Consider the following 23,535-nt stretch of genomic DNA (forward strand, 5'->3'; position numbering starts at 1 on the left):
TTTTTCTTCTTTTATACCTGTTCTTGCCAGCCACGCTGTGGAGTACTTGGACGCGTGTGATGGAGCATTGTCCTGCACGAAAATCATGTTTTTCTTGAAGGATGCAGACTTCTTCCTGTACCACTGCTTGAAGAAGGTGTCTTCCAGAAACTGGCAGTATCCTCAACCCGGAAAGGCCCCACAAGCTCATCTTTGATGATACCAGCCCAAACCAGTACTCCACCTCCACCTTGCTGGCGTCTGAGTCAGACTGGAGCTCTCTGCCCTTTACCAATCCAGCCACGGGCCCATCAATCTGGCCCATCAAGACTCACTCTCATTTCATCAGTCCATAAAACCTTAGAAACCAGTCTTGAGATTTCTTGGCCCAGTCTTGACGTTTCAGCTTGTGTGTCTTGTTCAGTGGTGGTCGTCTTTCAGCCTTTCTTACCTTGGTCATGTCTCTGAGTATTGCACACCTTGTGCTTTTGGGCATTCCAGTGATGTTGCAGCTCTGAAATATGGCCAAACTGGTGGCAAGTGGCATCTTGGCAGCTGCACGCTTGACTTTTCTCAGTTCATGGCCAGTTATTTTGCACCTTGGTTTTTCCACACGCTTCTTGCGACCCTGTTGACTATTTTGAATGAAACGCTTGATTGTTTGATGATCATGCTTCAGAAGCTTTGCAATTTTAAGAGTGCTGCATCCCTCTGCAAGATATCTCACTATTTTTTACTTCTGAGCCTGTCAAGTCCTTCTTTTGACCCATTTTGCCAAAGGAAAGGAAGTTGCCTAATAATTATGCATACCTGATATAGGGTGTTGATGTCATTAGACCACACCCCTTGTCATTACAGAGATGCACATTACCTAATATGCTTAATTGGTAGTAGGCTTTCGAGCCTATACAGCTTGGAGTAAGAGAACATGCGTGAAGAGGATGATGTGGACAAAATACTCATTTGCCTAATAATTCTGCACTCCCTGTAGTTTAGAAAAATACACATCACAATCCCTTGTTGACTGTACACTTGCAAAGGAAATCTGTAGGTCTTGTTTCCACTATCTTCTTTCTGAGCTCCAGACTTATTTCCTGTGTCTTTGGCATGGCGATTAACCATTGTCCCACTCATGTATTCACGTGCCTTGTTCCTGGGAGTCTTTTTATGGTAATATGAATGTTAGGAAGTCAATTGACTGCACAGGTTTGTTCATTACTGTATGTGTATTTTGAAACCGAACATTCACATGGGGCTAATATTTTTGACACCCCCCCCTATATTTCATATAAAGCAAGCTTAAAAGTATAATCTCTGTTTCAAAATGTAGGACAATGTTCCATAATTCCTGAGGATGGGGGGGCAATAATTTTGACTCAACTGTATCAGATGTCGTGTTTCCCCAATGAACAAGCTGTGAGGTATCATAACATTGCGTCAGCTAAATCTCAGGCCAACTTTCAGCTGTTTGACCACATCGCTGAGTGCCTGGCCAATTTCCTGGAGAAGCTCGGGATCAAGGACAAAAAGCTCCCCCTGGGCTTTACCTTCTCTTTCCCATGTCAGCAGACCAAACTGGATGAGGTGAGGATTTGGGAGTGATTTGTAGGTAATTTTGTCAGCAGTACCACGAACGTAGCAGAAAGGGCAAATAACATGTTGGCTCTGTTTTCAATTCGTCAGAGCATCCTGGTTTCATGGACCAAGGGCTTCAAGTCGAGTGGTGTAGAGGGCCAAGATGTTGTCAGCCTCCTTCGAAATGCTATCAGAAGAAGAAGGGTGAGTGCTGTTTAAAAAACAACTTTAGCATTTTTTGTCTTTGAAAGAAATCAAATTCTTTGTTTACAGGCATTTATGGCATGTTCCAATGAAATGAACGACCACAGCAGTCTCAAATCTAGAACATACAGTTAATGTTCCTGATATAGTTGGTGTTTGCGTTCATAATTCTCATAGGTGGTCTCTATGTTTTATGTCTTGCATATGTATTCATATGAAGAGGGAATGGGAGGTAAGGTACCAAATGCAGGTACAGTGTATACAGCGCTCTGGCCCTGTGGTGGTGGTCAACTACCTACACCCTGAATAACCTGGGCTCTCTTAGTGGGCGCATTGTCTCATTTCTCTCTGGTGAAGGTGAACAACGAAGTTAGAAACCAAAAATTGAACGTTCTGTATTTTCCTCTGTCCAGGACTTTGACATTGACATCGTGGCTGTGATTAACGACACTGTTGGCACAATGATGACATGTGGCTATGACGACCATCACTGCGAGATTGGCCTTATTGTGGGTGAGAGAGAATATTTCAGTAGCCCCTCAGTGTCTGCTGTATTATTAGAATAATAGATTTATATATATTATATATATATATATATATATATATATATATCTTTTTTTTTTTTCCCACACCTCATAAATGTGGGCCTGCAGGCACGGGCACAAACGCCTGCTACATGGAGGAAATGCGTCACCTTGAGCTGGTGGAGGGGGACGAGGGCCGCATGTGCGTGAACATGGAGTGGGGAGCGTTCGGGGACGACGGGGCTTTGGACGACTTGCGGACAGACTTCGATCGGGAGATTGATGCAGGCTCATTGAACCCTGGCAAGCAGCTGTGAGTGACTGTTATGCTGCTTTCACATCACTTAAAGTGGTCTTTATGCTTCGCTTCAAGGCGTAAGAGGAAATTAATGGTGCCCACAGTGCCTTTCTTCTATGTGAAAAGATTTGAGTAGTTTGTCAATGTGCAATCAAGTGCTGGTACAAGGGTTTGCCATATCCAGCTATTATTATTCGCCACTACTTTCCAATGCAGTCTTAAGAGCAAAATAAAAAATGTTCCGTGTCATTCAACATCTTAAAATTATAGAGCACAGGTCATTTCTGTTCCCCTGCCGTCTGCCGTAATCACATGCTTTTCTGTTTTGTTATTTTCATTTTCTTCTGTTGTCAAAGTTTCGAGAAGATGATCAGTGGCATGTACATGGGAGAACTGGTGCGCCTGATTCTGGTGAAGATGGCCAGAGAGGGTATTGTCTTCCAGGGACATACAACTCCTGACCTGCTGGCCACGGGCCACTTCCAGACCAGCTTTGTCTCTGCCATCGAGAACGAGAAGTTAGTAGCTCTGTCCTTCATGCTCATCAATTAGTTCTCATTTTCCTTTCTTGTATTACCTGTTCTCCAAACTCCCCTTTTCCGATTGTTCGGGGGCGCAGTCCTGGTTTTTAAAAGTAAAGTAAAGCGAAGTGATTGTCACATGTGATACACAGCAGCACAGCACACGGTGCACACAGTGAAATTTGTCCTCTGCATTTATCCCATCACCCTGAGTGAGCAGTGGGCAGCCATGACAGGCGCCCGGGGAGCAGTGTGTGGGGACGGTGCTTTGCTCAGTGGCACCTCAGTGGTACCTTGGCGGATCGGGATTTGAACCGGCAACCTTCTGTTTACGGGGCCGCTTCCTTAACCGCTAGGCCACCACTGCCCCGCTTTAGTGTAACACCTGTGACTGTTGGTAGTTACATTCCCCCCTATGGGTTTCAGGGTATGCTGGCTGGAGCTCATTATGTGATAGCGAATGTGTGCTCAAAAAACTTTGAGGTAGCTCCTGTCAAGACACTCTGCTCCTGAGGAAAAAAGCAATAAGCACAACTGCTCTGGGCTTTGGTCTGTTTCAGACTTAATCAGGTTCACATCAATTCAATTCAGTTCCAATCGTTTTATTTATCCCCAAGTGGCAATTATTTTTTAAAAAGCACATGGAGTAGCCCAGCAACCATTTACACATGACAAATATATCTAGGTTAAAAGTCATAAGGGAAAAGGTTTCAGTCAAGGCAGTGATGTCTGTGCCTGGAAGGGACTCTGACATACGTGAGGCATCCTGTAAAAAACTTGCTGTCAATTTATGGCTGTCAATTAATTGTAATTAAAAGTAATTAATAGCTCATTTTGCTATGAGTGAAAACTGACAGACAAGTGTGGGTGAGTGATGTTATTTATGTATTTAAATTAAAGATCCTTGTAGACTTTGACCAGTAATGAAATGGAAATCAGTTTTAGTGCAAATTACTCTGGATTTCTGTAGTCTTTCTGCCTTTGGACTGAAAATAATGAGCACAAAAGTCAACCCTAGAATTGCTTCACTTTCCAACTCTGTCTTTTATGTAGCGATAGTGGCTCAGACCCATGCAGGAACTAAAGAAAATGCAGCTGCGTTAAATGCATCAGTTTATTTTATCATGCTAAGTATTTATAAACCAATAAATGAGCAAACTGGCGGGTGTGGAACTATTTTTCCAAACCCGCACTTGTCATGACATGTTGAAGGAAGGGATAACACAAACTAGAAATAATGTTCTTGCTGACCCCAAATGACTCTCAGCTTCCTAATACAGTCCAAATTCTTCAGATTGTCAAATAACTAAATCCTTGTTTTGCTGTTTTCTTTGCAGGGATAATGAGGGTCTGTTGAGTGCAGAGAGGATTCTGAAGGATCTGGGTTTGAACCCGTCACCAGAAGACTGCGTGACGACGCAGCGCGTCTGCCAGATTGTGTCCACGCGCGCTGCGCACCTGTGCGCCGCATCGCTGGCCGCAGTGCTCCGGCAAATCCGGGACAACAAGGCCGCCGAGAGGCTGCGCACCACTATCGGAGTGGACGGCTCGGTCTACAAGAACCATCCGCAGTGAGTCCAGCAGGAAGTAGTCCCCTGCTCTTCCTACATGCCGGAATTGGAGTCAGTATTATTCCCGACACCCTTTAACCCCTCAGGTTCGCCAGGCGCCTGCATAAGATGGTGAGGCGGCTGGTACCCGACTGCGACGTCCGCTTCCTGCGCTCCGAGGATGGCAGCGGGAAAGGTGCTGCCATGGTAACGGCAGTGGCATACAGGTTGGCCAAGCAACAGGCAGAGCGGCAGAGCATCCTGGATACTTTGCGGCTGGGTCGAGAGCAGCTGGTGGCGGTGAAGAGGAGGCTGTTGGAGGAGATGACCAGAGGCCTGGCCAGAGAAACCCACTCCTCCGCTGCGGTCAAGATGCTGCCCACCTATGTCAGGTCCACTCCTGATGGCACAGGTGAGAAGATATCAGGGCAATGGGACACTCATCATCTTTTGCTTTTCAGCCCACAGGCTGAAAATTATAAATACGTTGATCTGGTTCAGGGCTGCAGCAGACAGCGTAAAGGCCTCACGGCTCCAAGGTTGAGTTTGAGTCCCAGCTCGAACTAAGTGATTATGAAAAGAGTGGTCTCGTTCATGATCTGGCCTATTATTGATTTTGATATTCAGCATTTTTTTTTTATGATTACTGAAATAATAAATCTCTCTTTTTAACTGGCTGCCAATAAAATAAGTGAAGTGCTTACATTTACATTTACAGCATTTATCAGACGCCCTTATCCAGAGCGACTTACAATCAGTATTTACAGGGACAGTCTCCCTGGAGTTACAGGGAAAGTCACCCTGGAGCAACTTAGGGTTAAGTGTCTTGCTCAGGGACACAATGGTAGTAAGCGGGATTTGAACCTTTTTTTTTTTTTTTTTTTTACAAATCATGAGTAAAAGGATGAAGCCTTAGCTCTTTGTACCCCTCTACATATTGAATAGCTTTAAATGGTTATTTGTGAAAGTATTAAAAATAAACATAGAGTAATGTGGACATGCTTAAAATATACGTGTCTATATGTTTATAAAATTTTTGCTTTAAATAATAAACACCACCTTTATTCATTGATTGGCATGCAGGAAGTCTGGTGGCCATAAAATGCTGGATAATCAGCCAGACCACTAACGACTGAATCAGTTGTCCCCTTGAAAAAAAAATGTAGCTAAGTGTACACTACCTCTTTATGCATTTGGCTAAATTATGTTTCTTAAAGGTTCAAACAAAATGGGCAGATAGGGGAAGGTGGCCGTTTTGATTCAAGTTCAAGTTGATCTTTATTGTCATTTCAGCTACATACATGTTAGACAGTACACAGTGAAACAAAACAACGTTTCTTCAGAACCTGGTGCTACATGTAACATTTTAAATAAAGTTTCATACTGATATAAAGGGGCTACATAAAGTGTAAACAGGGGGCACAGGCAATGCAAAAGTAAAAAAAAAAACATGTAGACAACAATGAGACCGACATCGCTAAACTAGTGAAATGAATAATGAAGGCAGTGAGTACCTTCAGTACCTTTTTCCAGATGGTAAGAGGTCAGCTTTGATCTGTAAGCCCACAAATAGATGAGAACATTTACAGGGGTTGTAACCGCCACCTCTTGCCTTTTTGTTTTCCCGGAGTAGTAAAAACCATTTGATGTCCAATGTCCTTGCTTGCTGTACGTTAGGAGTTGCAACCTTCAGTTCAGACCAGCAGTTGCATACTGGACCAAAGCCAATTGCACTGAGGGTTTATAAGATGTTTGCCCAGCTTCATTTCTGCATTTTTTTTTTTGCATGTGCTTTGGATTCTGGCCACACTTCTCAGCCTGAGGCAGTGAGAGCATTTAATCTGAAATGTCTTAGTTCTTGGCAAAAACCCTTTACTCTGCAGCTTTTGACAAATGCCCCTTGACCACTGGCGGCTAAATATCCCACGAACAGCAGCAGCACCATAATAGCACCAAAAAATTCAGTTCATGACCCTGTTGATTTGCATTGAATGAATAATCTAGTAGCTGATTTATTCTGCGTGTGTGTGTAATATATGTGTGTGTGTGTGCTATATATAACTATTATTATTATTATTATATACACACATGTAAAAAGACCGTGGGGTGAGAGAGCAGAGTGTAAAAAAACTCTTTCTCCTTCCACACAAAAACACTGTATTCAAACCACTCCAACTTGATGTTACCTGGCAGAAAGAGGCATGGCACAATAGAGATTAAAAAACAAACAGTTTCTAATTTATTAACACCGGTAAATAATTATTGCAGTTACATATTGTATGTAAAAAGGTACCAATGTCACAGAGAAAACAAAAAGGAGAAGAAAGAGTAAAGAGGGAGGGAGAGAGAAGAGAAGCCATGAGAAAAAATGAGAGGATAGGGCAGACTCGAAAACCAGAAGATCCGGTTTCGATGGAAACACAGCTGGGAAAGAAAAAGACCCTTCCCCACATGTGAACAGACCTTTATACCCCTGGCCTACAGGAAGGTGTCACTGGCCTACAGGAAGTTGTCATAGACCAATCAGAACCTGTTGTTTCTGATGTCACGCCCCAGGTGCCTCCCATCTGGGAAAGACAAAGAGAGTGGGTGGTTCCTGACGGCCGACACCTCACACGTTTGGCTCGAGGGCCTCCCGTCTGGGCAAGACAAAGAGGGTAGGCGGTCCCGATGGCCGGCAGCTCACACGTTTGGCTCGGGGGGTGTTGGAATGCAATTTGACAAAGGGATGCAAAAACTGAGGTGTTTAATCTCTATGCACAACAAAGGCACAGGAATGTCATGTCTCCAAGATGTCCCATCTTACACACACACACACACACACACACACACATACACTCACACACACACATATTTATTAAGTGAAATATCACATTCCTAAGTATGTGGGTCCTAAGTATTCAGACCCTTTGCTGTGACACTCGTGTGTGTGTGTGTGTGTGTATATATATATATATATATATCTTCTGTCCGTTTTGCTGTCCATTTTTTTCCCCATACCCACAAAGGAACTGCCTGAAGAGCTCAGAGCCAGAATTTTGGCAAGGAACAGATCTACTGCACTTAAGCTTCCTAAGAACACAGTGGTCCCCATAATCCTTAAATTTGGGATGACCAGAACCCTTCCTAGAGCTGGCCGACTGACCAAACTGAGCTATCAGGGGAGAAGAGCCTTGGTGAGAGAGGTAAAGAAGACCCCTAAGATCACTGTGGCTGAGCTCCAGAGATGTAGTCGGGAGATGGGAGAGGGTTGTAGAAAGTAATCACTGCAGACCTTCACCAGTCAGTTATGTCAGAGTGACTCGACAGAAGCCTCTCCTTCTGAAAGCCAGCATAGAGAAAAAAAACGCCTGAAGGACTCCAAGATGGTGAGAAATAAGATTCTCTGGTCTGATGAGATTAAGAGAACTTTTTGGCCCTTAATTCTAAGCGGTGTGGAGAGAACCAGGCACTGCTCATCACCTGTCCAATACAGTCCCAACAGTGAAGCATGGTGGTTGCAGCATCATGCTGTGGGGGTGTTTTGCAGCTGCAGGGACAGGACTACTGGTTGCAATCAAGGGAAAGATTAATGTGGCCAAGTACAGTAATATTCTGGATGAAAACCTCAGACTGGGCTGAAGGTTTACCTTCCAACAAGACAATGACCTTAAGTACACAGCTAAAATAACGAAGGAGCAGCTTCACAACTTGTTGCATCTTTCCCAAAAAGACTCATGGCTGTTATAGATCAAAATACTACTTTTTTTTTCTTTCTTAATAAATCAGCAAAAATGTCAACGTTTCTGTGTTATTCTGTCAATATGAGGTGCTGTGTGTACATTAATAAGGATGGAAAATGATCTTTAATGATCTTAGCCAAAGGCTGCAATATAACAAAGGTCTGAATATGTTCCGTACCCGCTGTATGTAATTATGCTTAGAAAAAGCTATAAAGAGACATTATACAAATGAACAGGGATTGCGTGCAAAATGTAAGTTAGATTTGTACACTTCAGTGTATTTTATTTATTTATTTATTTTAATCTGTACTTTATATTCATGTCCTCTTACCATTCACAAATGCCCGTTCCAGTGGAGGGGTGGCGATAGGCCGTCAGTGATGAAATGCAGCCCTTTCAATGTGAAATCTCTCGGTCTGTGCCTCTTGCTCTAATAAATAAGTGGTTTCTAAGAAAAGCAACTATCAGCACATAACAGACATCCATCTAGAGGCCGATGCTGTAGTGGCCATTTGTTAGTAAATGACATTCTGTGCCAAGAGGCATTCATTGGTTATCTGGGGTTTCCATGAATCAAGTAAGCAAGCTGCTCATCAAGGTTCCCATGGACCATCTGTTTGAATGCACTTGAACTTTTGTGTGCCCTACAAATCATCATAATTTGAAATCAAATTATTTTATTTTAATTATTCAGACTGGGTTCTTTTTAGTGCAAATGAGAAACATTAATTATTTCAGACATGTCGTGACTTAACCTGCATTTCTCACTTTTCCATTCTTCACATTTCCATTTCACGACTTTCAGTTTTTCTGCATTTTTCCTTCATTTTGTCAAACACCCCAAACCATATTTCACTGGCATGAATGGGGTTTAAAGACAGACAGGGAAATAGTTTGCCATTATTCGTTGGTCTCTTTGGAGGCAGTTTTCTGATAGCTGCTACCTGCTGTTCCGGGTCCCCGTATGTTTGGACGTTTTTATACTTGTTTTTTTTTTTTATCCCTGTCTGTTTTAATCTTTACACACCTGTGGCAACAGTCAGGTTTGCTCTAACAGATGCACTTTAGGTTTGCGGCTTGTCAGTCAAATTTTCAACAGACCAAGCCAGGTAGCACTTGAAGCCTTTTAGATTCCAATTTTTACATAAATGTGTGACCTAAAACATTAGAAGTGCAAAGCCGCTGCCCAATTCAAAGGGCATGGAGCACAAAAATTATTAAGTGCAAGCAGGTATAAGTGTTAGGAGACGAGGGGCTCTTGGCAAACATTAGTCTTCAAAAAAGCTGCTGGTGGCTCATTCCATCATTTGCGACATTCTTTTAGCCTTGGTTTTGCTTTGATGTGATGTAGGACTTGAGATCTGGGCTGAGATTACGGGATCACTGTAGCCACTTTAAAGACATTTATTTTAAACCCGGAAACCTCTACCATGCAATGCAGTTTTGATTGATGCAAAAGTTGAAAGTGTTATTTTTCTAACCCATTATTTTAACACTTACCTAAAGAGTGTGTAATCACATTTTGCATTTGAGTCAGATTATTAAATTATTGACCTATCTAAAATTAATCCCTATATTGATCAAATCAGGGCCTTTTAAGACCTACAGTATTTTTTAATACCATGCCTGACTTCATCTGATTCAAGTGATTACTTAGCTGCCTTCAAACTTCAAACCACAAGCTCATAGTTTGGTTGAAATCAATAGCTACAGGATGGCCGCATTTAACCCTGATTGGACAGAGTTCCACATTTTTGGCTAATTATTAGTTCTTAAGTGAGCAAGGGGCAACCTATGAGCAATATGCATGTCCTTACTTTAAATAATACCATGACAAAATGCCAAAGAATTGATTGATACTGTTGCTCCCTTTTACCATCATGGTCATCATTTTATATAATTTTTATATGATGCTTGGCCTGTGTTTCAGAGCGAGGTGACTTCCTGGCGCTGGATCTAGGTGGGACTAACTTTCGGGTTCTGCTGGTGCGTGTCCGCCAGGGGAGGAGGCGTGGTGTCGAGATGCATAACAAGATCTACGCCATTCCTCAAGACCTCATGCAAGGCACAGGAGAAGAGGTGCAGGAGCGCAAATGGGTTGCATATACAGTATATTACTAATCAAATGTTTTCACACTTTTAACTTTTGATATTCTTTTTTTATAGTCTCAAGCTTTCATATCTGGAGATAAAGTTTAATAGCATAGAATGTGTCAGTATTAAGAGGTTTAAGACATGGCTGCCTTTTGTCTGCAACATTGTTTAATCTGTACAGGCATTAGAGGGGAGTGAAGATGGTCAAAGATAAGTGAAGTCCAGAGTAAGAGATATAAAATAAGCAGCTCCTTTATGAGTCCCACAAGTGGGAAATGTACATAGTCATGGCAGTTCCAAGCAAAGGGAAAAGGTTACAGATCAAGGCCTATATAAACTAGTGAAAATAATGGCTTACATATAATGTGAATGTGCTATGGGAATACGTTAAACTGCAAACCTCTTTAGAACACTTATAGCTGAGACACGGATACAGGAAGAAAAAACATTGCAAGCGTAGTCTGTTCTGCTTTTGTCACCATTTTATATAATATACTTATTCTTTGTTCCATTCAAAGTCACTTGACCATACAAAATAATAGGCACAGCAGTACAACACTACACAAAGGAGAGTTCTCAAACACTGCACAGAATGAAAATACAAACACACTCCCCACAAAGAGAGTTAAAGAAAAGGAACAGAACACTTGTTGAACATGTTTTTTCTCCAGTGTGTGTAGGTTTTAGAGCCCGATCACCCACAGATGTCAAAAACAGTGCACCTGAGGAAACAACAATTATATTTATGGCATTTATCAGACACCCTTATAGAGAGCGACTTACAATCATTTGTTACAGGGATCGTTAAGTGTCTTGCTCAGGGACACAGTAGTAGAAGGTGGGGATTGAACCTGGGGATTGAAGGCTGCACATATATATGTAGAGAGATGTAAAAAAGAAAATCATAAATGATGAGTACTTTTCAGAATAAATGAAATCAAGGTCTTAATGACACAAATGGAAGAGACTGGCAGGGCTGGGAAACAGTAAAGAAGTGTACGGAGGAGGCAAGTGTTTTCATGACTGAAAGTAAAGGAGACAACAGACAGCATGCAAGTTTGCCCTGAGCACATATGTCATCATGGGCCCAGTTTTCATCAGTTCTCAGAGGTTTGCGTCACCTCATGCTCCTGTAGCACCAGCCAACCTGTTGCTATATATGTCATTTCTTTGCTGTTCTTCCCATTCACACACTAAAATTAGTATTCATACATATGTCTGCACTCTTGTGGTCTTACTAACAACCACACACACACACACATAAATGCACAAATCACTCCTGTCCTCTGTTATTTTCTCAATTTTTTTTAAACAGAAATCTTCTTATTCAGTATAACCCTTCTCACACTTGTTCTTGATCTCTCATAGTGTCTGTTTGTCTTTCATTCTTTTATTGTTTACATCCTTTGTTCTGTGATTTCATATTAAGAAAACCTGCTTTGAGTGTCTGGAAACATTGTTCTAGACAGATGTGACATTCTTGAGTTCAAATACTTGATGCTAGCCTACAAGGCTCAAGTCTGTAAATGGTAGTGTAGCCTCTTATATCAACACACTACTAGCTAGATACACTCCTGCACACCCTCTCAGATCTGCCAATGAAATGAGACTGAAAATTCCCTCTTCACGGGGTCTCCGATCTCAATCAACTCTATTCTCCTTTGTTGTCCCTGGCTGGTGGAACAACTTGCCCTGCTCAATTTGACTAGCCGAGACTACTACCACCTTTAAGAAGCAGTTGAAATCCCACTTGTTCAAAAAGTATTTCAGATGAATCGAACACATGCATACTCACTGCACAAAATAAATAAATAAATTTTTCCTCTTCTAGAATTTAACAATTTCCGAGCATGTTCTTTTTCTGGCAAGTTATCAGGGCTTTTAGTTTTGTAAACTCAAAATCTATAGAAATCGAACGGTAATTGCTTCCTCTTAGTAAGTCGCTTTGGATAAAAGTGTGCAAAGTAAAGTAAAGTCTTGGAAATGAAGAGCTGGACCCTGATTAATTGAGTGTGGTAGATACAATAAAAAGCTTCAAGTAGATTGTGCAAACTTCTGATTAGTAGAGGTACACGACAGAATTAGATTTATTTCGGCCTGTCAGTATGACAGACCATTTACTATTGTGCTGGGAACACGTTGTTGGCTGTTCAAGCTAGCAACCCGAGACCTACGATCTGACACATCGGACAAGTCGTTGCCATCAACAGGGGTTGGGAAAACCTGGAAAAACTTGGCCAAAAAATGCCAAAAAAAAAAAGCATTATACATTTCAAAGCTGCCACTCTAAGCCTGCAAAACGCACAGATATGTCGGACCTATGACACATTGTTGCCTCGTAGATCTTGCCAAGACTGACATTTTGACATATGGCTTGCCTCTGTCCGACTTGCGGATCACTTACAATTTAGAAAAAACATTTCTTTTTTTTTTTCTTTTTTTTTTTTTCTTTTTTTTTTTTCTTCCTTGAGTCACTTTTTTTTGGCACTTAATGCGGGTCATACCAAAGCACATACACCAGCAAGCTATATATAAAACATTTAGACTTCATTGGGTGAGGTGTGCTATTACTTTTATAAGCAATTGGAGTGCTATTAACACTCAAACAGGGTCACTTCCCCATTGGAATGCATTGAATGCTAATTTTAGCATTGGTAGCATTTTTCAAATGGGGCCCCTTGTAAGTGGTACTGCTACAGTGTCATTACCAACAAAGGGGGCGCTGCAGGGGTACTGATATAGCCGCATCACCAACACTGTAATTCAATTGAATCTCACACCAGCAACTTCATTAGGATGCCTACTCAATCAGCCACATTATTAGGGACGCCGGGTCCTTCGGCCACTTTATTAGGAATGCCCACTCCATCGGCCATATCATTAAGATCGCCCGGTCCTTTGGCCACCTAATTACGACCGCATGCTCCATCGGCCACATCATTAAGACCGCCTTAATTTTTGCTAATTTCTTTTACATTTTCAAAACGTCACCATATTTAATGTGAAGCATCTTGGCCACGCCCTGTTTGTATCCTAGCATGACACCGGACAAGCCCATCAAAATTGCCTTACTATTACTATTCAGGGCAGAAAGAAATGTGTGAATGAACTGTCTAAAAATGTATTTTCTTTCTTGGCACCTTGGTAGTCCACACAGGTTGCTTCTTACACCATCAGTGTGTGAACCTCGCGAGAGGTCATTAAAAGATAAATGTGGAGCCGACCTGACATGTGAAGAGGCTGCTGAGAGAGGTGGTGAATCTTGGACCGGACTCGGTAATGACCTCTTTTTACCTTTCTCCTTCCTCTGCTAGCTGTTTGATCACATTGTGCACTGCATCGCTGATTTTCTGGAGTACATGGGGATGAGGGGAGTTTCGCTGCCCCTTGGCTTCACCTTCTCCTTCCCGTGCCATCAAACCCGCCTCAATCAGGTAAGTCAAATGGGAAAGAAATGAATTTTTTTTTTTTTTTTTTTTAAACAACACTTTTAAATATTCAAACATGGCACAGTGAGGTCATAAGATTTGTGTCTGTGAGTCCCTGTCACAAGGCCACCTCTTCTCCACTAGGGGATCTTGCTGAAATGGACTAAAGGCTTCCGGGCATCTGGCTGTGAGGGTGAAGACGTGGTGACCCTGCTGAAAGATGCCATCCACCGCCATGAGGTCAGTCAGCTTCCACGCACCTTCTATATTTTATATTCACAAAACTGTTTTAATCCCATTTACTTTTGCTCTTTGCTTCTTTAATTAATTGTTCTTTGTCTCAGTCTCTGATCTAGTGGGTTTTTTTGCTGCAGGAGTTTGATCTAGATGTTGTTGCAGTAGTGAATGACACTGTGGGCACGATGATGACCTGTGGATATGACGACCCACGCTGTGAAGTGGGGCTTATTGTAGGTGAGTTAGACACTAGGATCCCTCGGATCATGCAGCTGGGCTACAAAAGTCTCAGAGATCTTGAAGTTATGAGTGCAGAATACAGTTGTTTCACCACTATTGCGTTTCCTCAGTTTCGCACTTCTACATGAATACTCCTGGACAAAAGTTTTGAGAATATGAAAGAGTTTGCTGCTTCAGTGTTTGTAGATCTTTTTGTCAGTTGTTTCTCTGGTGTACGGAAGTATAATTACAAGCATTTTACATGTTTCAAAGGCTTTAACAATTCAATCACGTTTATGCAAAGACATAATATTTGCAGTTTTTGCCCCCTATTTTATTTTTATTTTTTTAAAGACCTCTGCAATTCGCCCTGACAGGCTGTCAATCAACTTCTGGTCCAAATCCTGACTGATGGAAACCCATTCCATGATAATCACTTCTTGGAGTTAGAATTTGTGGGTTTTTGTTTTTTGTTTTGATTATTTACCACAAGTTCTCAATTGGATTAAGGCCTGGGGAGTTTCCTGGCCATGGACCCAACATTTCTATGTTTTGTTCTCCGAGCCACTTAGTTCTCACTTTGGCCTGATTGCACGGCGTTCCATCATGCTGGAAAAGGCATCTTCACCAAACTGTTCTTGGATGGTTGGGAGAACTTGCTGTTGGAGGATGATTTGGAACTACTTAAAATTGTGATTGCGCTCACTCCCTTGGTTGGATGCTCAGGATACGTTACTGTTGGTACGAGACAGGACTGATGGTAGAGTCACCTTTTCTTCAACGGCTATTTTTCCCAGATGCCCCAAACAATCAGAAATGGGCTTCATCAGAGAAAATGACTTTACCCTAGTCCTCAGCAGTCCAATCCCTGTACTTTTTGCAGAATGTCAGTCTGTCCTTGATGTTTTTCTTGAAGAGAAGTGGCTTCTTTGCTGCCCTTCTTGATACCAGTGCCATCCTCCAAAAGTCTTGTGTGTGCAGATGCCCTTACATCTGCCTGCTGGCATTACTGAGCAAGCTCTGCACTGGTTGCACCCCGATCCTGCAGAGGAATCATCTTTAGGAGGCGGTCCTGGTTCTTGCTGGATTTTCTTGGACACTCTGGAGCCTTCTTCACAACACTTGAACACCTCTCTCCTTGAATTTTTTGATGATCTGATAAACGGTTGGTTTAAGTGCAATCTTAGTAGCAGCAATATCCTTGCGGTTCATGTCTGTGTGGTTGCTTCAGTCAGCTGACTAGACATCTTCATATCTGCATACCTTTTCAGTTTCAGTTTTTATTATTATTTTTTAATAGGTGCTTGTTTCACATTTCCATCATAAGGCTTTTAAAACAAGTATTATTGATCTTGATTGGAATCCCATACCACCCCACATTGCTTTTACCACACTCAGCCTTTCCATGTCATCAGGCTCTCCGCTTCCACTGTTCATGTTTGTGAGTGTGAGTAGCGCTGTAATCAGGGCTAAAAGTTAACAGAATCAGTCACTGCCCAAGGGCGGTGCTAGCCCTTAAAATCATAATAATATTACTTATTTAATATTCTTATCACATGGCATGTAGGTTAAGATAAAACTTTTCCCTTAATGTCAAAACTAATTAATAATTGGTTTGGCTAAATATTACTGTGATCTGGCTTTCTAAGAGTTTTACCTGTTCTATAAACCACATATAATTCACATCCAATTTCTTAAGATGATTAGAGGAAAGTACTGAAAAAATCCACACAAGTCGGTTGCTATGTTCATCAGAGTGTCTTGTTTTTGCATCAGGGACGGGCACAAATGCCTGCTACATGGAGGAGATGCGTAACGTGGAACTGGTGGAGGGGAACGCTGGTCTCATGTGTATAAATATGGAGTGGGGGGCATTTGGAGACCAGGGAGAACTGGACGAATTCTGCACAGAATTTGACAGACTTGTGGACGAGCGCTCGTCCAACCCGGGCAAACAAAGGTACCACATGCTTCAGTCAGTCACACACGGTTTGCCTTGATTCTCTACTAATGACTATGCATGCGATAGTGGTGCACTTGCTGTTAACTGAGATAATTATAGGCTTCTGCTGGAAATAAGCTACTTCTGTTCTACCAGGTACGAGAAGATGATCAGTGGCATGTACCTCGGGGAGATAGTGAGGAACGTTCTGCTGGATTTCACTGCCAAGGGGCTTCTGTTCCGGGGGAAGCTCTCAGAGCGGCTGAAGACACGGGGGATCTTCGAGACCAAGTTCCTCTCCCAGATCGAGAGGTGCGTGTGTGTGCACGCATTGGTCATCTGTGCACCTCTGTCTTTTTCAGGCTTATATCATGGTTTGAGCATGTTCTTGTGACATGGTCTTCAACCACCTTGTGAAAGTAGTCAGTAGGTTTTTTTTTTTTTTTTTTTTGGCTGCTGTTGATTCTTAGGCATCCTTAGGGGGAGAATTTCACTGTGGGTCATAAGCAGTTTCACACATACAAAAGCTTTTATATTTTGTCTCCAACTTCTTAACAGTGTTTCTCTTTTTTGTGCTTTTATGTGGACCTTCTCAAGGAATGGCTTCTTTGTGCAATTTTACTTTTACTCTCAGACAAAGACTTCAAAGCACAGGGCTTTCTTCTTTACTTAAATATTGACTTTGCAATTCATGAGATCACATTAAAATACCAAATGGAAAAAATGTATACAGACGTTGTCATGCAAAAAAATGGCTACTTTCAGATGGGCCGAATACTTTTGCAAACTTTTGTATACAGTGAGGCAAAAAAAGTATTTTTTCAGCCACTGATTGTGCAAGTTGTCCTACTTAAAAAAATGACAAACATTCACAGTTGAAGTGAGATACAGAATGTATGTTTTTGTATATGGTGAAGAAAATAAGTGTTTGGTCATCAGCAAAAGTTCACCCCAATACTTTGTAATTTATCCTTGGTTCCAGAGGTCAAACATTCCCTGTAGGCCTTCACCAAGTTTGCACTGTAGCTGTTATTTTGGCCCATTCTTCCATGCAGGTCTTCTCAAGAGCTGTGATGTTTTGGGGCTGTCGCTGGGCACAGATTCTGGCTCGGCCTCTCCAGAACACCCTTCGTTGTCCGGGCGGTGTGTTTGGGATCATTGACATACTGGAAGATGTTTATAGATATTGCAACTAAGTGAACATTTCTCTGGTTTTATGTATTTACTCTATGTAAATACATGTGTTTAAATTTCAGTTTTGTGTGTGTGTGTGTGTGTGTTTGTCATTTGGACGCTGTTGCCGCAGTCACTTGGCTAATGTCATAGAGCTGCACTGCAGTTCCTTCTCTGTTGCCGAGCTTCTCAGTAAACCCGTTTCCCCGTTCGTTCACCAGTGACCGGCTTGCCCTGCGTCAGGTTCGCACCATCCTGCAGCACCTGGGCCTGACCAGCAGCACGTGTGAAGACAGCATCCTGGTGAAGGAGGTGTGCAGCGTGGTGTCCCGCCGGGCTGCGCAGCTGTGTGGTGCCGGCCTGGCTGCTGTGGTGGACAAGATCCGGCAAAACCGCAACCTGAATCATTTGCAAGTCACTGTAGGGGTGGACGGGACCCTGTACAAGCTCCACCCACAGTGAGTACACTCTATGTGCCAACACAGCCCTGAAAAAATGGTGCTCTAGGCATGTTTTTTGCTGCAGCCCTGGGCATGACCACGGCTACGGCTTTGCTGCTACAGATGTTAGTCCTGAATCACATAACATGGAAAGGGGACTCCTACGTAGTTACAGTGTCATGCTTTTTATATTTTTGTAAGTATTTTTTGTGGGGAATACTGACTTTTTGGGTGCCTGTGCAGTTGACTGTCCCCAGAGTTCACATGCATCACCTGTGTGGCTTTTGCTTTGTGAGCTCCATATGTAAAAGTTGGGACATTGGGCTGGAGCTCACAAAGCAAAAGCCACACAGGTGGTGCATTCGAACTGGGGGACAGCCAACTGCAGCAGCACCCATTTTTAATCATAAAATTGCATATTATATAATATGTATCACTTTGCTCTCGTAATATCTTGTAACTTGTGTGTTTTTTTGCATTTCAAAAACCAGTGGCTTGGCCATAGCTTTAGCTTAATAGAGGTACTTGCATATGTGATTGTGAGACCTGTGCTAATAGCAATCAAAGATTTAAAAATGTTTGTTTCAGGTTCAGAGTCTGCAGCCTAAATTTTAGAAAAAACGAGTAGACTGTGATGCATTCATGGCTTGAAGTGTCATTCCTTTTAAATATGTAGTCACTTTAAATGAGTAAATTACAGGTCAGTTGGTTGATTTATTCAGATGCTGTGCAACGTATGTTTTTGGGGGGGGGTGTTTTCCTCACCACATTCAATTCATAATTTGAGTGTACTCTGTCCTTCCGTTCAGCTTTTCCACAGTCCTGCGAGAAACACTGCGAGACCTGGCACCACAATGTGAGGTGACTCTCGTCCAGTCTGAAGACGGCAGTGGAAAGGGTGCGGCCCTCATCACCGCTGTGGCCTGTCGCCTCAGAGAAGCAGGCCTTTAGGTCTCGCCCCACATCACGGACTGTTACCAGAGGAAATGAAAAGGGAAACTTTATCTACGTCCACCTTGAAATTTACTATACTGTGGAATTTGTAAAATGGTTTTTCTGTGTTTTGTTTCCTGATTACTGTAATTATAATTTCCGTGTGTGTGAGTTGCGACTTGCAGGCACAACTACCTGTATGCACTTATGTTTTTGCTATAATTAACAGTGTAACTTCTTCCAATGAATGTTGAACTGTGAAGATGAATTGTGGAAAGAAAAATTTGATTCATGAATCACGAAAAAGAAGATGAAAATGTCCAATGAATGCTAATGAATGTCATTCTGAATGCTATTTAAGGTCTTGCGCTGCACTGTATATCAACGTCCAGTTAGAAATTAGCTGGGTTTCAGTTTAAAGGACATCCAAAGTCTGCTCTGGTTTTAGTCTATGTATGCATCACCAGGACAAATTGAAAAAAAAGTGATATTAAGAAACATGGACACATCGAGAAGTGGCTTCAGCATCTCCACCCTGAGACCTGGCTTTCAGAAACTGAGGGAAACGCCAGCATCAATCCTGCAGTCCAAAGCAGCAACAGAAATGCTGTGGCCACACAGGAAGCCGCCGATTCGACCAAGACATCTCACAAATACCGACAACTCACACAACACACAGCCCAATCAGCCAAAACCTCTCCTTAACCAGAAGACCAGTCTAATCTGGAGATACAGAAGGATTTTGTCCATGGAAGGAGGTTAAACTAAGATTATGATCACACAATTTGTTCAGTGTAGATGTATGGCAGTATTATGTACTAATAATTATTTATTTTTGCAACTTGATTTTAGAAAATGGATAATTTCACTTCACAAACCAAAAAAAAAAAAATCAGTCATTACATCCAGAACCGCATCAATGGCACTTATAACACACATGAGATTTTCTTTTTGTTTATTTGCAATTTTTTTCATTTTGGTCTGCTGCATTATGAGTGAGGTTTGCATTTGTTCATGGCTGTATTTTTTTTGGTATGCTTAAATCCTACATGCTAATTCCTCATTTCCTTACGTACTGGTGCTGCTGGCTGAATCCAGCTCTTCTGCCGGACTGGTGCCTGGAAAATGGGGACAGCATGCGGCCTTCAGTGGATCACGGTTTGTTCAGACTTAAAATCTGGCCTAAACGAGGACTCAGTCTGCGCGTGTCCATGTTTTACAGTGAAAACTTACACCCTTATGCAAACTCTTTGTAGTGGTTAATCTATGCTGCCTTAAAAATAAATTCATAAAAAACACCAATAAATAAAAAAATTTAATCTGTCAGCAATAGACTTTTTTTTATGTTTGCTTGAAGTGGATGAAAGTCTGGTGCCCAACTTTGTGTTATGAATTGAATAGTTTTTTATTATTTTTTTTTCAGAAGACTTTATAAAGTTCACCCAGTCAGCTATGTTGTCCAGACCACCAGGGGGCAGTAGTGTGTGTAGCTTTAACGTTAAGTGGTGTGCATTTTGTGATTTGTAATTATTCTATGGCCTGAAAAGATTTCAATATAGTGATGCCTTGAAGGCCTTGCCTATTGCTTTTCTATTTCCATGTGGGTTACGAGTCAGAAACAGTGTGTGCCTCTCGTTGATTTATTCTAATTATTGGGAGTCCATGCCTAAGGTGGTGTGTTAAGTCTGCGAGTTTACTTCTCCTTTTACTGTGTCAGTCCCCCTGGGGAAAATTCGCCGTAAATGCAATTATGTGGAAAACGTGGCCGGTCTGCACCTTCAAGTATTTAGCAGGGCATAATAGATAGACAGTCCAGTTGTGGGCAACAAAACGTTAAAAACACTGACAATTACATTTACAGTATTTCTCAGATGCCCGTGTCCTTTTAGAGTCTTGTTCGGGGACACAATGCTAGTATAAGCCCCTTTGGGGATGTAAGCTATTAGTTGAGTGTGTACCTGTGTAGGAGATTTTGTCGAACCTTTTCACAGTGAAAAGGCTCATTCATTTAGGGTGTTAGTGATTGTCACATGTGATACACAGCAGCACAGCACACGATGCACACAGTGAAATTTGTCCTCTGCATTTAACCCATCACCCTGAGTGAGCAGTGGGCAGCCATGACAGGCGCCCAGGGAGCAGTGTGTGGGGACAGTGCTTTGCTCAGTGGCACCTCAGCAGTACCTTGGCAGATCGGGATTCGAACTGGCAACCTTCTGATTACGGGGCCACTTCCTTAACCGCTAGGCCACCACTGCCCACCACTGCACCACAAATAAAAAGGAATATTTTGAAGTTTCAGGGAATCTTGAAGAAGTTCATTACTTTGTGCACATGGTGACGTTTATTTCACATATAAAACAAAACACTAAACAGCATATTAAATTGCCATTAATTCTGTTTCAGCAATGATGAACTAAATATTCACACCAGTTATAATAAATGTGTGAAGGATTTTAGGGACAATATGAGTAAATAAATAAATATTCCAATCAGTGGACTGAAGAACGTCTTCTCCTGTGCATTATTGATGAATTATGCTGGTGTATGCTTGGTGTCGAAAAAAAACTGGCTCTGTACTGCATTGCTCCTGCTTTTGTATTTATATTGACATTTTTGTTGAACATCGTGTCAATAGCTATTGTCCAATCTCTGCACTGTTCTGGTACAAGCTTTCGGGGGAAAGCTTTGTGTGTCTTTTTGCAGTGCAGTTAGAGAATATAATCGTGAATACTAAGAAGTACAATACCACAGACACAGAAAGGGCAGATATAGTATTTCATACATGTTTCTCATGAAACGGAATTTTGTGGTTCAGCTACTGGGTTTTTACACTTCCTGAATGCTGGGTGGTGCGCTAGTGGTATGCAGACAGGGTCGGTACCACCACCTGCCTGTGCTGAAACTTTCAGAAGGGAAGCCTCTGAGGTGGATTATTTTTCTTCAAGATGTCGTAGTGGATATTTTGTGCTAGGACCAGGTCTTTTGATGTAAAAGCCCACTGGCAAATTTTTTATTCTCGATGCCTGATATCAGTAATGAAGAACATGTTAAATAATCTGATTGGCTTGATATTTGCTCCAGTTGGAATGAACATTTTAAAAAAATGCAAATTTATAATACTGGCCTCCTTTTAAAAGATTTTATATAAGACAGCTCAAGTTTGTGGAGTCCATTCAGCTCACATGTGTGTGTATGTGTGTGTGCTTGCCCGAGAGTCTCTTGTTGGTTATCCTTACCCTGAAGGTTCATCCTAAACAGAAATAGCCCTTGATAGGTGTATACGTCTTTTTATTTACTATTATAACTCTGGTCAGTCCTCGAACATATGCAATCATCCTGAAGGTCTCACAAGAACTTCTATCTCACAAATCAAATCTAACCTTGAGGCAGAAATGTTGTGGAAAGAAGTTCATTCAAAGACATCCGGTAACAAGCAACAAGAGTTGAAGATGTTCTGTAGGGGGAAATGGACAAACAGCTTTGTGTTGCTGTTAACAATGTGGTTCTTTAAATCTACTTAATTAAAAAAAAGCACCACTGTACTTATAGTTCAAAGTCAGGTTTCCACAAAAGGAGCCCTCAATACAATGCTATGTTCACTCTCTGACAAAAGGAATTTGGTTATTAAAACAACAACAATTTATTGTTGTATATCCCAAAATCACAAGCAGTTTATTTACATTTACATTTACAGCATATATCAGACGCCCTTATCCAGAGCAACTTACACTTAGTAGTTACAGGGACAGTCGCCCCCTGGAGTAACTTATGGTTAAGTGTCTTGCTCAGGGACACAATGGTAGTAAGTGGGATTTGAACCTGAGTCCTCTGGTTCATAGGCGAGTGTGTTACCCACTAGGCTACAACCACCGTACTACCACCCTATGCCAACAACACTGTCTTCCCAAAGTTCATTGCAGAATCTGAACTAATTCTAAGCTTGTCAGAGAGAATATGGGACATGATATGGAGGAGTGGTTCCCAAACTTTTTTCCCTGAATTCCCCCTACCTGTCTTTTGCCCTGGGCAGACCCCAGGTTGAAACTCAATGATGTAGAGAAGGGACGAGACAATGTGCCAAAGAAAAGCATGGATGACTCCCAAGAGGCTATAGTATTGGGAACAATAATTGAATATGTGAACCCTATCAACATTCTGAGGGACAGTTAGCATGGGTTTAGAAGACATGGATCTTGTCTGATTAATCTACTTGAGTTTTTTGAGGAGGTCACAGGGGAAATTGATCAAAACATGGCCTACAATTTGATTTACTCAGATTCCCAGATGGCCTTTGATGTCTTCCCACACACCCAACGCGACTCCTACTTAATCCCAGAGTGGTGGGCCGCTAGGATCCAAAGCAGTCTGGATCAAACACTGGTTGAAGGACAGCAAACAGCGGGTAGTCTGTAGAGGCCCAATATAACATTCATTTACATAGACGATATTGACAGCAACATTTGCAGCAAACACAAAGGTAGGAGGAGCTGACAGCAGTGAGGCTGCAGCAGGATCTCAACCTAATTAAAACTCGACTGATGCCTGGCAGATGAAATATTGTAATCCATGCAGAAATATAAGGCACAGTTCAACAAGACTGATCTCTAGGAAAGTTCTGGGAGCATCAGATGGGATGTTGGGCTACATCTCCAGTCATGTGGAGTTTAAGACATGGCACGTCATGTAAACATTG

The 23,535-nt window shown here is 42.0% G+C and overlaps 1 protein-coding gene across 4 annotated transcripts in view; it reads left to right on the forward strand.

Moving 5' to 3' along the window:
- Positions 1–20,165, forward strand: part of hk2 (hexokinase 2) — a 29,875-nt gene extending 9,710 nt beyond the window's left edge. For 2 of the 4 annotated variants that reach the window (XM_028995118.1, XM_028995115.1), the window contains exons 4-19: positions 1,444–1,563; positions 1,663–1,758; positions 1,979–2,008; positions 2,172–2,271; positions 2,412–2,595; positions 2,937–3,098; positions 4,439–4,672; positions 4,759–5,063; positions 10,304–10,452; positions 13,782–13,901; positions 14,040–14,135; positions 14,270–14,369; positions 16,128–16,311; positions 16,450–16,605; positions 17,688–17,924; positions 18,716–20,165. In XM_028995118.1, coding sequence (XP_028850951.1) covers positions 1,444–1,563; positions 1,663–1,758; positions 1,979–2,008; positions 2,172–2,271; positions 2,412–2,595; positions 2,937–3,098; positions 4,439–4,672; positions 4,759–5,063; positions 10,304–10,452; positions 13,782–13,901; positions 14,040–14,135; positions 14,270–14,369; positions 16,128–16,311; positions 16,450–16,605; positions 17,688–17,924; positions 18,716–18,857 — 2,415 coding nt within the window. In that variant the 3' untranslated portion in view covers positions 18,858–20,165. The remainder of the gene's footprint in view (positions 1–1,443; positions 1,564–1,662; positions 1,759–1,978; positions 2,009–2,171; positions 2,272–2,411; positions 2,596–2,936; positions 3,099–4,438; positions 4,673–4,758; positions 5,064–10,303; positions 10,453–13,781; positions 13,902–14,039; positions 14,136–14,269; positions 14,370–16,127; positions 16,312–16,449; positions 16,606–17,687; positions 17,925–18,715) is intronic. The other 2 variants (XM_028995116.1, XM_028995117.1) reach the window with 2 other exon arrangements.
- Positions 20,166–23,535: the final 3,370 nt, after the last annotated feature.

The sequence above is a fragment of the Denticeps clupeoides genome, chromosome 11 (genome assembly GCF_900700375.1).
Source record: "Denticeps clupeoides chromosome 11, fDenClu1.1, whole genome shotgun sequence".
In the NCBI taxonomy this organism is placed as follows: Eukaryota; Metazoa; Chordata; class Actinopteri; order Clupeiformes; family Denticipitidae; genus Denticeps; species Denticeps clupeoides.